General features: G+C 34.6%; 3 protein-coding genes across 9 annotated transcripts; all 3 read right to left on the bottom strand.

Annotated features, from left to right (window-relative positions):
• Positions 1–1,028: 1,028 nt before the first annotated feature.
• Positions 1,029–4,433, bottom strand: LOC142533155 (ferric reduction oxidase 2-like). Its single transcript, XM_075639819.1, has 8 exons — positions 4,111–4,433; positions 3,830–3,929; positions 3,544–3,738; positions 3,202–3,436; positions 2,800–3,127; positions 2,452–2,689; positions 1,452–2,167; positions 1,029–1,224 (listed from the first exon to the last, which is right to left on the bottom strand). Exons 1-8 carry the CDS (start codon positions 4,301–4,303, stop codon positions 1,085–1,087), a joined length of 2,145 nt encoding a protein of 714 aa, XP_075495934.1. The 5' UTR covers positions 4,304–4,433; the 3' UTR covers positions 1,029–1,084.
• Positions 4,434–6,321: 1,888 nt separating this feature from the next.
• LOC142532206 (uncharacterized) lies at positions 6,322–8,416 on the bottom strand. 7 transcript variants are annotated; one of them, XM_075638493.1, is made up of 6 exons: positions 8,257–8,416; positions 7,900–8,001; positions 7,512–7,539; positions 7,159–7,232; positions 6,946–7,072; positions 6,322–6,874 (listed from the first exon to the last, which is right to left on the bottom strand). In XM_075638493.1, the coding sequence occupies exons 3-6, from the start codon at positions 7,512–7,514 to the stop codon at positions 6,599–6,601; spliced, it is 480 nt and encodes a 159-aa protein (XP_075494608.1). In that variant the 5' UTR covers positions 7,515–7,539; positions 7,900–8,001; positions 8,257–8,416; the 3' UTR covers positions 6,322–6,598. The 7 variants fall into 7 exon arrangements, with proteins under 7 accessions (XP_075494608.1, XP_075494609.1, XP_075494610.1 ...); XM_075638494.1 differs by having other exon boundaries at positions 7,900–7,971; XM_075638495.1 differs by lacking the exon at positions 7,900–8,001.
• A 587-nt stretch (positions 8,417–9,003) lies between these two features.
• On the bottom strand, positions 9,004–11,333 carry LOC142532205 (uncharacterized). The gene is made up of 2 exons (XM_075638487.1): positions 11,035–11,333; positions 9,004–10,287 (listed from the first exon to the last, which is right to left on the bottom strand). Exon 2 carries the CDS (start codon positions 9,828–9,830, stop codon positions 9,204–9,206), a length of 627 nt encoding a protein of 208 aa, XP_075494602.1. The 5' UTR covers positions 9,831–10,287; positions 11,035–11,333; the 3' UTR covers positions 9,004–9,203.
• Positions 11,334–13,340: the final 2,007 nt, after the last annotated feature.

Here is a 13,340-nt window from a genome sequence, read left to right as displayed (position 1 = left end):
AAAAATTTAGTGACATTCAATATAAATTTTTATAGAGTTTTAAAATTCATTTGATATTTAAACTTGATTTTTAAAAACTTTATAAAAATCTAGAGATATTCAAAATGTCAATAGAATTAATGACTCGATGAAATTTTATTAAGTACAAGAATTAAAGCTTAAGATACAACTAAAAAATGCGAAAAATGTTTTTGAATTACCCTTAAAATTTGGATGGACGTGTAATTGAGAAATAAATATCTCAAAATAATATACTCACTTTCATTTCTATTAAAAATAATATCAATACAAAAAATAATTAATTCATTATTTTCCCCTTCATATATTTTTCCTTTTCTTAGGACTTTTAAAAACATAATTTCTTAATTGCTCACAATAGTTTAAAATCAAAATTATTATATAGTTCATTTTATGTTTTGAGTTATGATAAAAAACATCGTGAAATTTAAAATTATATTTATAAAAAATCATTACACTATATAAAAAAAACAATATTTTATTGGTCCATAAATTAAAAATAATAATAATTATTATTAATAAATAAAATTTAATTTTTAATTAATTCTTATTTTCAATAATTTTAATAAAATTATATCTTAATATTGATTATAACACAAAATTCATACATATGATATATAGTGAACAAATTATTTCTTTTCTCTTAAACACACACACGCATGCATAACATAATTATAATAATATATTAAATTTTATAAAATTATACTAACTATTTTAACAAAATCATTATTTTCTATTTTTCAGTTATAAATAATCGTCTTGTTTATTTGTTATTAGACATATTGTCAAAAATAAAATTGATATATTTTTCATAAAAAAATTAACTTAAAATGAATGAAATTATTTTAAGTTTATTATTTATTAATATAAAAAATTATTGTTACATATTTATTAATATTAAAAATATGAATTAATTAAACAAACATATTAAATTGAGTTGAATAAAAAAATACACCCCTAAAACTTGATCAAATTTGACAAGAGTACATTCAAAGAAGCACATAATTATAACCTGATAAGATTTCATGATACTAAACTAAGGTAAGATTTTCAAACGGCTTCATTTTTACCAGTTGAAGCTAAAAGATTCATAACTCAGGTTGTTGGCTAAACTAGATGAACATATTTCAGCTGCATCCTGCCTCATCTTCTTGGGACCACTAACCAGAACTCCGACGTCGAATTCTTCGAACTCCAACAATATTTCTGCCTCAGAAAATAACATACATTTCGTCAAAACAACATTGCATGTTCAGAGGCAGACGCATGGAATTTCATGCATGGAAGGGTGACTTAATTTATGGAGCATGGAAAAAACATATATTTGGAGATTTTTTTTTGTTTCGTGGGGGAGGAGGCGCACTCTTGCTGCCTGATTTTTACCCTGGTAACTAGTTTCTGTTATTTTTTTTGGGGAATAAAGAGGAGCTTACTTTTCAAATCGGGTCTTTGGCCAAAATGTATTGTTGTGAATTGCTCCAAAGATTGTTGACGTGGAAGGCTTTCTAATTCTCTGTCGATGTTGTAAGACCGAGATTCTGGTGCTGGAGATGCTATTGATGTTGGGGAGTCAGCACTTTGAATCTGCCTCACATATATAGCGTTCTGTTTCTTGTTCCAAAGAAACACTAGCGTTGCAGCAATCATAATAGACACACACAATAACAACATATTGAGCATTGATCTTGCAGTGTACGAATATATCTGATCGGTGTTATGGTCAATCGGGTAGATGTAGTATCGAGTCAGAAGACCGGTTAGAATGAGAAAAATGAGAAAAGAGCATGAAATTATAGCTCCAAGCCAAATCCAACTGTTCGAGCCTAAAATGGAAGAAATTGGTCTGTCAAGAGCATTTGGCCTGAAGTAGATGGTTTGAAGTTGCTTCTGGTTGTCCATCGTGGGCCTTTTCTCTCTCGTCACGTATGCTTGAATTTGTAACTTTAAGGTGGAAATATTGCAAACAGTTCCCGATTCCGGAAGCAGAAGCTCTAGCATTGCGAGATCTTCAGATATCTTGAAAGCTGACACGAGGAGAACTCTTGGGATGTTTATTTCTGATGTGCTCGAAAGGAAAATGAGTTCTCGAATGATGGAAATAAAAGGGGTGATTCCACTGCCTCCACTCACCATCACTAGCATGTCGTGCCTGCATATGTAATGCATTAGTCCACATGGTATGTCCCTTGATAACATTTTAAGTCCTTGATAACATTTTAAGTTAATATATTCCAGCCTGTAAATAAGAGTTGTTAGAAATGATTCTCTTTGTATAAAAACATTTTTCCCTCTTTCTCTGGACACGATGGAAAAGAAGAATGAATCTCAGATTTCCAATTTATGTCTATTCACTTCTAATATTGTATCAAAAAGAAGGAACAGAATTGGCCGACTTCAAATAATAGGAATGCTGTTTTTTTGGTAAAATTTAACCTTAAAAATGAGGTTGATGCAGGACCATAAGGTCCTTCAACGGATACTTCAAGACGATGTATTCGAGACGAAAGTTTCTGATAAAGCTTCTGAGACCATCCCCCTTCACATCTGATGACAACGCTGAGTTGATCAGGATCCGTGCTATTATTTGAGATTACAGTGAATGGATGCCACTGGAGCTTAGATACACTCTTAACATTGATGAACATAATGCTTGATGGTTTATAACTCAATCCTGGTAACGAATGGAAAATTAGGAAATGGGCAATAAAGTGAAGTCTCGCTGTTCCGTAATCTAAAAGCATGATATCTCTGTAAAGAGGTGCATACTGAATCATAACTCACTTGGATCCTTGGAAAAGTTCAGTTCCATGGCTTGGCAAGGTAATACACGAGCAGATACCAGACGAACTTTTTGCTGAGATTGTAAAAATCTCAGATACCGATCAATCAAGAAGAGGTAGAAACCGGGTAACATGATGCAAGAATAAGGAAATCCCACATGTAAAACGAAGAAAACAACAAAAGCAATGTACAGATGATGTGTGTAGAAGAAGAGTTCAAATATTTTCCTCCTAACAAGAGTGAAGCTTGTAATCCACATTATTAATCCAGAGACCAAAGCTATTTCACCAGCCAGGTTTGAAATCCCAATTTTATTCCATTTGATCATCTGAAAAAAGATCAAAAATCTGTTTTTTTTAGCAAATCCCACAAAAATTAGACCAAGACTTGATCATTATATACCTCCGAGATCTGATGTGTATTAGCCCAAAAGATAACATAGCAAAGACCATGTGCAGTGAAAAGGGTTAATGTTGTATGGCCAAGCCAAATATGATACTTGATCGTGGATTCTGAAGTGAGGCCAAACAAGCGTAAGATTGATGATCCTCGAGCCACTGGAAAAAAGAGGAAAGCCAAGCATACATTCCCTACAAGGCCCAACAGCAGAGCAGCACTGCGTAGCTTGAGTTCCCACCTGATACAAACACAAAAAATGGGTATGTATTTTGATATATTTCTCCCAAGTAATTGATTACACCAATGACATTTAGTTGTCAAATGCTTGGAAAACATTAATCTTACACAGATTCGTTCATAGTTGAAGCAGCTTGTCTAGTTATATTCTTGAACATGCCATGTACATAGGCAGAAAATGACCATATCAAGAGCGCAAGGAACATTAATAGAAATGATAATTCTGCCAAAGACACGATTCCAAGAGGGCCTCTCATGAGTACGGGTCGTTTCCAAGAGACAAAATGTGCAGTCTTTTGAACTCTATCGAGAAAAAAAAAATTGCAATTGGTACAAGTGGAATTCCTGAACAAACCCTGATAAGAAATTGTGCTATAAGAGATTATTCACATACCTAGTGTCTGTATCATCAACATACTTGTCCAAATAGAGATGTAAACATCCCAATGTAGCGATAAGAAGGATCGGAAATGAATATATAAGAAAATTTGCACCTAATGTAATCAAAGGATGAGTGAAGTTAGTACAAGAAAACTTTCAGAACCAAGTTTCTAACCAGCTACAAGATGTACAACAACGATCCACATGCAACTACTGATCACCTGTAACTCCAACAAACTCGGAAAATTTATTACCAAACACTCTATTGTCATAACACACTACATGAAATCAAACCTTGTTGCCCAAAGTAAGTCGAAACAGTCGCAGTATGAATACAAGGCAACCAATGTAGCCAAAATATATTTGTAGGCATCATAATCCATAACATCATGTACCCAAGAAAAATGACCAACACAAGAAACTTTATTACAAGTTGGACATTCTTGATTTGTCCATTAATCTTCCTTTCTGTTCTAACCAAATCCATGTATGTCTGTATATTTCTTCTTTTTGTAAAAGGTCCCCTTCTTTTTTTTTCAGAAACTATGTACCAAGAGGAGTCTTTAAGTACATGGAAAAAAAAATTAGTATAGATGAGTACAAAAGAAAAGCCAGAATGTTTTCACATGTGTTGAATGAAAAAGGACCAAGTTTCCAACTGTTAGGCTTTTAGCCAACATAGTTATGCTTTAATTTTGTTTATGATTGAGAAAGTTAATCCCCTCCAAAAAATTCTCCTTAGTGTCATTTAGGGTAATGGCATAAATGCCTCTTTCATTCAATACTTACAAATCGACTACGATACATGTTTGATGCTACATCGAAAACTATTTTTTATAACGAAATTATTGTATGAAAATTTACATGTTTTCAATCAATATCATTACACAAAATCTTATCTAAACCCCATCTTGCAATTATCAAATAATTTTATGATAAATTATTGTAAAAAAAATTATAACACAAATATATATATACATTATTAGTATTCATATTGTTGATATACAACACATTCATCGTAACACTATTAATATTTGTACGTGGTGGGTGACTGCGAGACTTGGAACTTCATTTTTCTCAAAGCACGACTTAAGCAAGTTAAAATGTTCAAACATTCGATACGTATGATTTCAATTCTGGCCTTGTTGCTATTTATATATTATAAGATCTTGAAAATAAGTCAAACCTCGAGCATTCGTATGTGGCAACATCTTGGGACCAAATAAGAATATAAATTTATGTTTAGCTGAAATTCTTACATAATAATTCTATTTTTCTTTTTTCTTTTTTCTTTTTCCCTTTACATGGGTGGGGTTTTTTCCGCTTGTTGAATAATCGGTGTAATATAATGAACATATTAATAATCAAATTTTACAAAAAAAATCAACACAAAAACAATTGACATAATTGGGGCTAATATTTATACTTTTCTTCTTATTGAATTAAAGCAAAATTTGTGTGAGACTGTCTCACGGGTCGTATTTTGTGAGACAGATTTCTTATTTGGGTCATTCATGAAAAAATATTATTTTTTATGCTAAAAATATTATTTTTTATTGTGAATATCGGTAGGGTTGACCCGTCTCACATATAAAGATTCGTGAGACCGTCTCACAAGATACTTACTCTTGAATCAAATATTAAAATTTATTTTTGATTCAAAGAAATAGGCCGCCACTGCTTGAATGCGTGATCATCTTGCTCTTGTAGGATGGCCACGCTACTCATCAATAGTCCATCGGTATTTAAACAGAAATATGGTAATTGAATTTGATTTGGTGTATTTATATTAGATTGAGTTATCTAATAGGGGGCGGCCAAACCTAGCTAGCAAAGTAAACAAATTCATGCAGATAAATATTTTCCGGCTACATTGAAGGTATTATATTTTTCTTCCAATTTTATTATTTAATATATTTTCCATTTTTTAAAAGAAAAAAAAATAGTTTTTGGATGAGTAGAAATTTGTCAAAAAAAAAAAAGAAGAAGATGCAACTGAAACTAACATGTCATTTCTTTGGAATTTTGTTTTTGACCCTTTGAGAATGGAAACACAACAAACTGGTGTATCATAAAAGCAAGCAAGAAACCATAAGCTAACGACAAGTTCAAGAAAGAATCATGTATCGAGCTCCGAATCTTTAAGTTTTGTTCATTATCTCTAAGCTTCATTCTCGTACTTTGTTTTTCAGAGCTTGTAACTTAGCTCCGAAGGCCTTTTTAGCGAGAGTTTTGCCATACACTAGGAACACCAATCTGCAATCACTGCGCACTGTAGTTAAGCTTCATGAACGGGGACATAATTTCAGGGTTCAATCCAACTGGAGCCATCGGCACACGATAAATAGCATGCAAGTTAGTGCAATCTTGATTACGGGGGTAGTGTGGTTGTCTTGAAGTGTGAGTTTACAATACTTCTTTGTAAGAAGTATGCTTGTTTAGTGGAATTTGCATTCAACACCAGAATAATAGCTCGATCAAGATGGACCCCATTGGACCAAAGCATAGAAAGAAATATACTATGTTGTACAGATATCCTTGGTAAAGCTCCCACTCGCAACAATGAGGTGCAAAAAAACTGGCGCGCGAAAATTCAAAAGAGAATTTTACAACGAAGGAATATCCAGAAGTGTAGAGGAGAACTGCTCCTTCGATCATATGTTACAATGTCGACATATCCTACTAACGCAAATTTGTGCACACACGTAGAAACAGCATACCCATCGTCTTTAAGATTTTGCTAGCGTACGACCTCAATGAGGGAAAGGTGTTCTCACAACTATCAGTGCCCCGATATGTCAGTTTGCTTCTGTTTTTTCGAGCATTTGTCATCTTCTTGTTCCATGGCCTTTAGCTTATTCTTTATTGCAGCAATTCTAGCACATCGATTTATTTGTCCTGAATAACCAACAGGAATGCTAGATGCACTTCCTTCACCACTGTATTTGAGTGAATTAGCTTGTCCTTCCAATGAGTATTTCTCACTAGCAAGACGAACGACCAAGGGGCGGCCACATGCCATCCTGCCGTGCATCTTCTCCTTGGCCAGTTTAGCTTCCTGCATTCTCACTTTAAAAGCAGGATTCAGGAATTGCATCGAGTAAGGACACTATAAACTGAGCAACTTACCTCTATAGAACTGAACTGAATGAAAGCATAACCACGTGGTTCTCCACGTTTTGGGCCACGGGTATGCCACAAGAAGTCTTCGGAGATTATCTTTCCAAAGGGGGAAAACATCTTAATCAGAGCAGCCCTACAAGGATTCACATATAGTAGTTTTATTTGGGGGCCTAGAATTCTTGATAAAAAATATTTGATACCAAAGAATGTTGCGCTTACTCTGTGATCCTCAAATCAAGGTTCCCAACATATAATCTACATTCCAACTTTTCATCATTGAAATTGTTGGAGTCCTGCCAATTGTTGTGAAAAAGCCAAGTCAGCGACTCGCGATATAACATGCAACCATCCACCAGCTTAAAAATTACTTATCGATATTTCATTCAGATTTGAAAACCTTTAATTCTTATTCTGCAAACTTGAAATGTTACTCAGAACTGAGTTTCCATCCCTTGAATGATGGGAAATATAAAGAAAAGCAAGTGATGCTAACGAACATCAAATATACTCACTACACTTTGTTTTAACATATAAATTTCGATGGACTAAAAAGAGGCTTGTAGAAGAAATACCATGATATAGCCACAGTAGACGTCAATCCTTTCGAGAGTCAATCCGCAAGCAGAAACCAATTCCGAAATAAAAAAATGATGTCAACGACAATTGAATACGCATTTAAACTCAGGAGATCCAAATGCATTATTTCCGAGAGCAAAGACGCATTCTTCCACAGCATATCACCAAATCAAAGAAAATGGCAATACAAGAGAAGGTAATTCCACACAGACTTGTACTTTAAAGAATATGGAGCAAACCTTAATTATACACTCTCTAATACACACACAAAAGACAGACATACATTTCAAAGTACTTCTACATTTAATTATTAAAAAATGGTTAGAAAAATCAAACCATGTACAATGGCTAGTTTGTGTAATTCACGATGATCAAAATACTCACCACACTAAAGGCACATATTCTAAATCAGCTCTGCTAGGAATTTCAATTTCCAGAGACTTCAAGCACGCCTTTCTGGATGGAAGGATTTCATCGAGGAATGAACTTGTAAAAATGAATTTGATTAACTCCAATAATTGAGTATTTGGTGGATTTGAAATGCTTTGGTTCCGTTTTTTACAAAAAAGAAAAAAACGAGCTTTGTATCATGATTCACACACAACACAATATGAAGCATATAATCTCCAGAAATTGAAACTAACCCAATCACATACAAAGTACGATGAACCAAACCCTAATCGTAAAAACAATATAATTTACAATAAAAATAAAAAATCTGAGTAAGATTAGATGAATAACCTCAAGATTGAGAATCCAAAGAGAGAATTTGATTCATCGAGCTGGTCGATTAAAGGGGACTTGGTGTCAACGCTCGTGTGTGCTACGCATTTGCGAGCTAAATGAAACTGATTGGGCTTTAAAAGCCGAATGGTTGTAAAGCCCAATCGGACAACAAATGGTCCATCTCTCAGCCTGCACTAAAATGGACCTAACCCATAAAACAACCGGCAGGGTTGACCACGATCTCGTTTTGCATGGAGCCCAGTTTTACACATTTTTTTTGGATATTGCCTTGAAAGTGACGGAGCTCACATCATAACGGGCCAACCCATGACCCACTAAAACCCACAATCCATCAGTCAATTTTTAATTAAGTTTGAGGAATTGATCCACTACCCACCACTTGGTGGGGACAAACAGGCCAGCCCACTATTTTGACGGGTTGGGAAACTGTCGATCTGATCAGCATATCAGGCGGGACCCGACAATCCAGTGGACCCCACCCAAACAGCTCCTGCTCAACCTACAATTATTTCTAAAATATAAAAAAAATTATTTTTTTTGAAAATCACGAATCAATTCTTGGCCTAAAACATATGCAAGACCGCCGTTTTTATAAACCCATTGCTAGTTTATTGACATCCATATTATTTCCAATCGGTCGGGATTCCTTGCTATGACTTGCAGCGAATAGCGCTATTGAAGAGCACTTCATAAAATATTCCAAATGATGAAAATTGCCATGCGGTAAGAAAAATGAGTACATTTCCGGCAACAAAAATCAAACAGCAAGATCTTGAAAGTTAAAAGTTTCAAAATGTCACAATACAAACTGTATTCTTCAACAAAATCACACGCTAATTCAACTCAGAGATGTAATATATGTACATATCATTTGCTCAAAACAACTAAAACTCGCAAGGCCCACAACTTCACCACACCACACCACAAAAAGATCCATCCTTCTACCCTCTTAAAATATGGTTGAAGACATATGCATTTACCCGTGCATCATCAGCTATTTTAAGTGATGAAACAGCTTCAGCAGCAACATGATCAGCAGATAAATCAGCAGAGCACAAATCATTTTCTTCATAACACAGAGAGTATAAATAATTTTCTTGAGGATCAGTCGCCCACATAGAATTTCCCCATTGATTTTGCATTTGCCCATATATACGAGCATCAGAAGCACGTCCCATGCTTTCAAATGAATAATTCGGTTGGTCATGGTAAGGAAACAGCCCCCATCTTCTCCCGAAAATGACATCAATTTGTTGAGCATGATCCCACGAGGACAGCCCCTCGTCCTTGTTCCGCACGACATTGCCTGAATCTTCAGGGTCTTCACCAAGTAGGACATGAAGTGCAACTGCCTCAGCTATGGCGGCACCTTCTTCATCGAGCCGCTCCTGTTCTTCTTTCTTTTTCTGCTTCTTCTTTTCCAGTTCGGAACGGATGGCTGCAGAAGTAGCCAGAGCCTTCTCTAAGCGCCTCCTCTTCTTCTCGGCCTGTTTAAGGCGATCTAATTCTCCCTTCACCTGCTTCTTCTTGGCTTTCCTAACACTAGCTGTCACTTTAACACAATCCATCGTGCCCAGTCACGCCTCAACCGTAACTCTATACCTTGTACCTTTCTCTCTTAAATTACCCTTGTGCTTTTTCGAGAAAACTTACCTCAGCAGTGAGCATGATCTACCTATATGTTTCCGTTTCCTTTTGAACCTTGCTATTAAATACTTAATAATGGAAACGAAATATTAAAATTGGAAACTACAGAAATTATTTAGATAGATCAAACTTACACCTACACCCACTCCGGTCTAAAGGAGTACCTCATTTTACGCACACTACACTCCCAAAAAGAAATAACTGGACATAGGAGAATAGAAAACATATGAGAACTTAATCCGCCAACCCTTTCCATTTTTCCCAATTTCCCACAACCTGTGCCACCCATATCACAGTCACAATATAAAAAAAGGATGATTTGATTGATTTTAAGTTAACTGTTTCTCTCTATTTCGAATAACTCACATGGCCTTCCTCCTGCATAAAGATCGATGAATCATTAGAAAGCACTGAAGATCTGACTAAATGCAAAGAAAAATTCAAGAGAGAAATCACAACAGCATGCTGACATGAAAAAACGACAAAGATAAAATAAAAACAATACTACGAATAGTAGTGACAATGCAAAAAATCAACACGACCATACTGATTAAGTAGGTAAGCGACACGTAAAACAATTTATTATGCAATGCACACATAACTTGGCCTTTACCAAAGCATCAATCGAAAAATGCCCACGACAAATGCTCCTATAACTATTCAAGATCCGATCAATGCTAGCCACCTCAAAGATCAAATCCTCGATGAAGTACAGATACCCTAATTAACATGCAGTCCTCCTAACCGGAGCCTTCCAATTTAAGTGTAAATTAAACAGAATTATATCATCACTAGACTAGAACAATTATCCGTTCTTTAATTTTTTCCCTTAAAACTAAACAATCAATTTTTAAGAACCTAGATTAAATGAAAACCCAAATCCAATAACACTTAGCCGACAAAAACCCACAATCAATCGCACGATTCGCCAGACCCAGAAGCCAAAATCTAAATTCGAAAGAAAATCAATCACTCATATGCACTGTTTTGCATCAGATAAAAAATCCACATAGAGAACTGCAAAAATAATAGAATAATCAGTAATTCAGAATGAAAACCAAGTAAAACCTGTAACGATAAAATAATAGAATAAATCAGTAATTCAGAATGAAAACCAAGTAAAACCTGTAACGATCAAGGAGAGAAAAGAAGGCCCCTCAACAACAAGATATCAGGGACAAAAAAGATCAACTTTAAGGGGAAAAAAGGAGAAAAACTGTGAATCGGGTGAAGAAAAATGTATGGATCTGTAACGAGTGAGACGGATAAACCTTAAAAGAACCGATCGAATGAGATTGCTTGCCGGTGGGAACTGGGAAGAGCCGGGAGTGAATAGAACAAGGGTAAAATTGGGAATTAGAGGATTATGGATACGTGTCACCTGATTATTAGTCGGTCATACTTGCGGATTTCTCAAGGTCTCCTGTAATCCATTCTGTTAACAAAACAAGATATTATTCGGTGAATATTAAAATAAATAAAGAACTTTCAAATAAATTTGAGTACATAGGACGATTGCGCACTAATAATAATAATTATAGATAGAATGTTTATAGACTATCGTGTTAATTCAATTATTCATTTAACGTGTATAGAAAGATAATTAATGAAATATATTTACATAAGTAACAAATGACGAGATTCTAACATATGCATAATTTTTTCTATTCAAGATCTATTTTCAACCTCAAAATCCATGTATCGAAAAGCAATGAGAAGAATTCATTTGAGTTCCTTCATTGGGGGCGTTCAGGCAACCAAGAATCAAATACGAAATCATATTTTTAGTCTGTCATCTTGGATTTTACACAATCCTCCAAAATTAACCCAAGTTCATTCAACAATCTTGAAATACCAATGCAAAAATTTGATATTTCACTGGTGTCTTTGTCTATAAAATTAGGACATATTAACCTCTATATCCTCCAAAGTCAAATACGTAGAAAGCTTTCCGGATACAATCTACGGTGCAAGAACCCCAAAGCTGTGAACATCACTCTTCACGCTCACTAAACTCGTGTTCGTCAACTCCAGTGGAATATATCTCTACATAGCCAACGAAATTATATTGAAATCATAAACTTACAATTCTTAGGCATGAAAGATTCTTGAAATTCAAAAGACATAAAGAGTATATTTACCCGGTCATTCTCATTGGAGGAACCATGACATGATTCCACTCGAGGCCTAAAAGCTTGGTGATCCCATTATCAAAAATCTTGGGATTCCATTGTTTATCAGCCAATATATTGGTTGATTTCAAGTTTTGATGAATCATCGCTGGCTCTGTGTCTTAATGGATGTAAGTCAAACCGAGTATAAATCACACATATCTACAAATTTAGTACATACATGTGTACGCATTTTATATACGTTATGAGCACCATTGACTACATTGGTAGCTCAAGGACAAATGAAACAAGTTTATACTCGTTCAAAGATTCATAAACCTTTTTGTGATTCCTATAAAAATCCTCACTCGAATTTTCCAACTTAAAGAGTTTGCTAAGCCTATCAACTGGTGAAGCCACTGGCTAAAATTCACATTCTGTATACTCCACCCACAGAAGCATCCCGATTCCCTGAACGAATAATATTAAATTAACAAATAAATTATGAGATTATATTCAAGAATTTGGTTTCAGTAGGGAAATGGAATTAATATTTGTTGGAAAAATGTACAGTTTATAGACGGAACACATTTCCTGTTAATATGACATTTTTTTTAAATATGATGAAGTTAGAAAAACAGTTGCTATTTGGTACAGGTGGAGTAGAGAGAATTTTCCCACATTGATTACAACCAAGAAATTGTTCTATGACTCGCAGAAAACTTGAAACTTTTATAATATTACTTGCACTTATCTGAATTTTTTTATGTCAAATAACCAAGAAAAAGGGGATGATACGTGTTTCTTGCATAGGTCTCTTGTGAGACGGTCTTACGAATATTTATTTGTGAGACGGGTCAATCCTACCGATATTCACAATAAAAAATAATATTCTTAGCATAAAAAATTTTTTTTTTTTATGGATGACTCAAATAGAGATCTGTCTCACAACATACGATTCATGAGACCGTCTCACACAAATTTTCATCAGTTTACTTCTGCACAATATCCCATCAACCTCGCCAAATTCTTTCTGCCTAATCAACAACGATGCCTCGGCCTCCCTAACAAATCCTATCCTGTCAATTTATTAGCCCACAAAATCAATGGTGATGATGGAATTCATCTTCCGCTTGCATGGATACCGTCGCCAAATTCTTTATAAGGGTTATTCAATAAATTCAATGCTTAAAACTGGAATCTTTTTAGAAAATCACACGTGAAATTCTAATGTTTTTTAACTTGTCAGCTATTATATATCTTCTTCGGTTGTTCTTTGTTGGATTATATATTTATATATGATGTATATTGAGTTGTGTG

This window comes from Primulina tabacum, chromosome 18 (genome assembly GCF_025594145.1).
Source record: "Primulina tabacum isolate GXHZ01 chromosome 18, ASM2559414v2, whole genome shotgun sequence".
NCBI classification, from domain to species: Eukaryota; Viridiplantae; Streptophyta; class Magnoliopsida; order Lamiales; family Gesneriaceae; genus Primulina; species Primulina tabacum.
This window is presented reverse-complemented; position numbering and strand designations above follow the sequence as displayed.

Bases quoted from the DNA above. Each gene is read 5' to 3' on its own strand.
- LOC142532206 (XM_075638493.1), bottom strand. The intron at 7,073-7,158 runs GTAAGCGCAACA...GAATCCTTGTAG, and splicing joins CTTGATTTGAGGATCACAGA to GGCTGCTCTGATTAAGATGT. The intron at 6,875-6,945 runs GTAAGTTGCTCA...GTGAGAATGCAG, and splicing joins TTCAGTTCAGTTCTATAGAG to GAAGCTAAACTGGCCAAGGA.
- LOC142532205 (XM_075638487.1), bottom strand. From the start codon at position 9,830: ATGGATTGTGTTAAAGTGACAGCTAGTGTTAGGAAAGCCAAGAAGAAG.
- LOC142533155 (XM_075639819.1), bottom strand. From the start codon at position 4,303: ATGGATTTGGTTAGAACAGAAAGGAAGATTAATGGACAAATCAAGAAT. The intron at 3,128-3,201 runs GTATATAATGAT...ATCTTTTTTCAG, and splicing joins ATACACATCAGATCTCGGAG to ATGATCAAATGGAATAAAAT. The intron at 2,168-2,451 runs GTTAAATTTTAC...TTACATATGCAG, and splicing joins GCATCAACCTCATTTTTAAG to GCACGACATGCTAGTGATGG.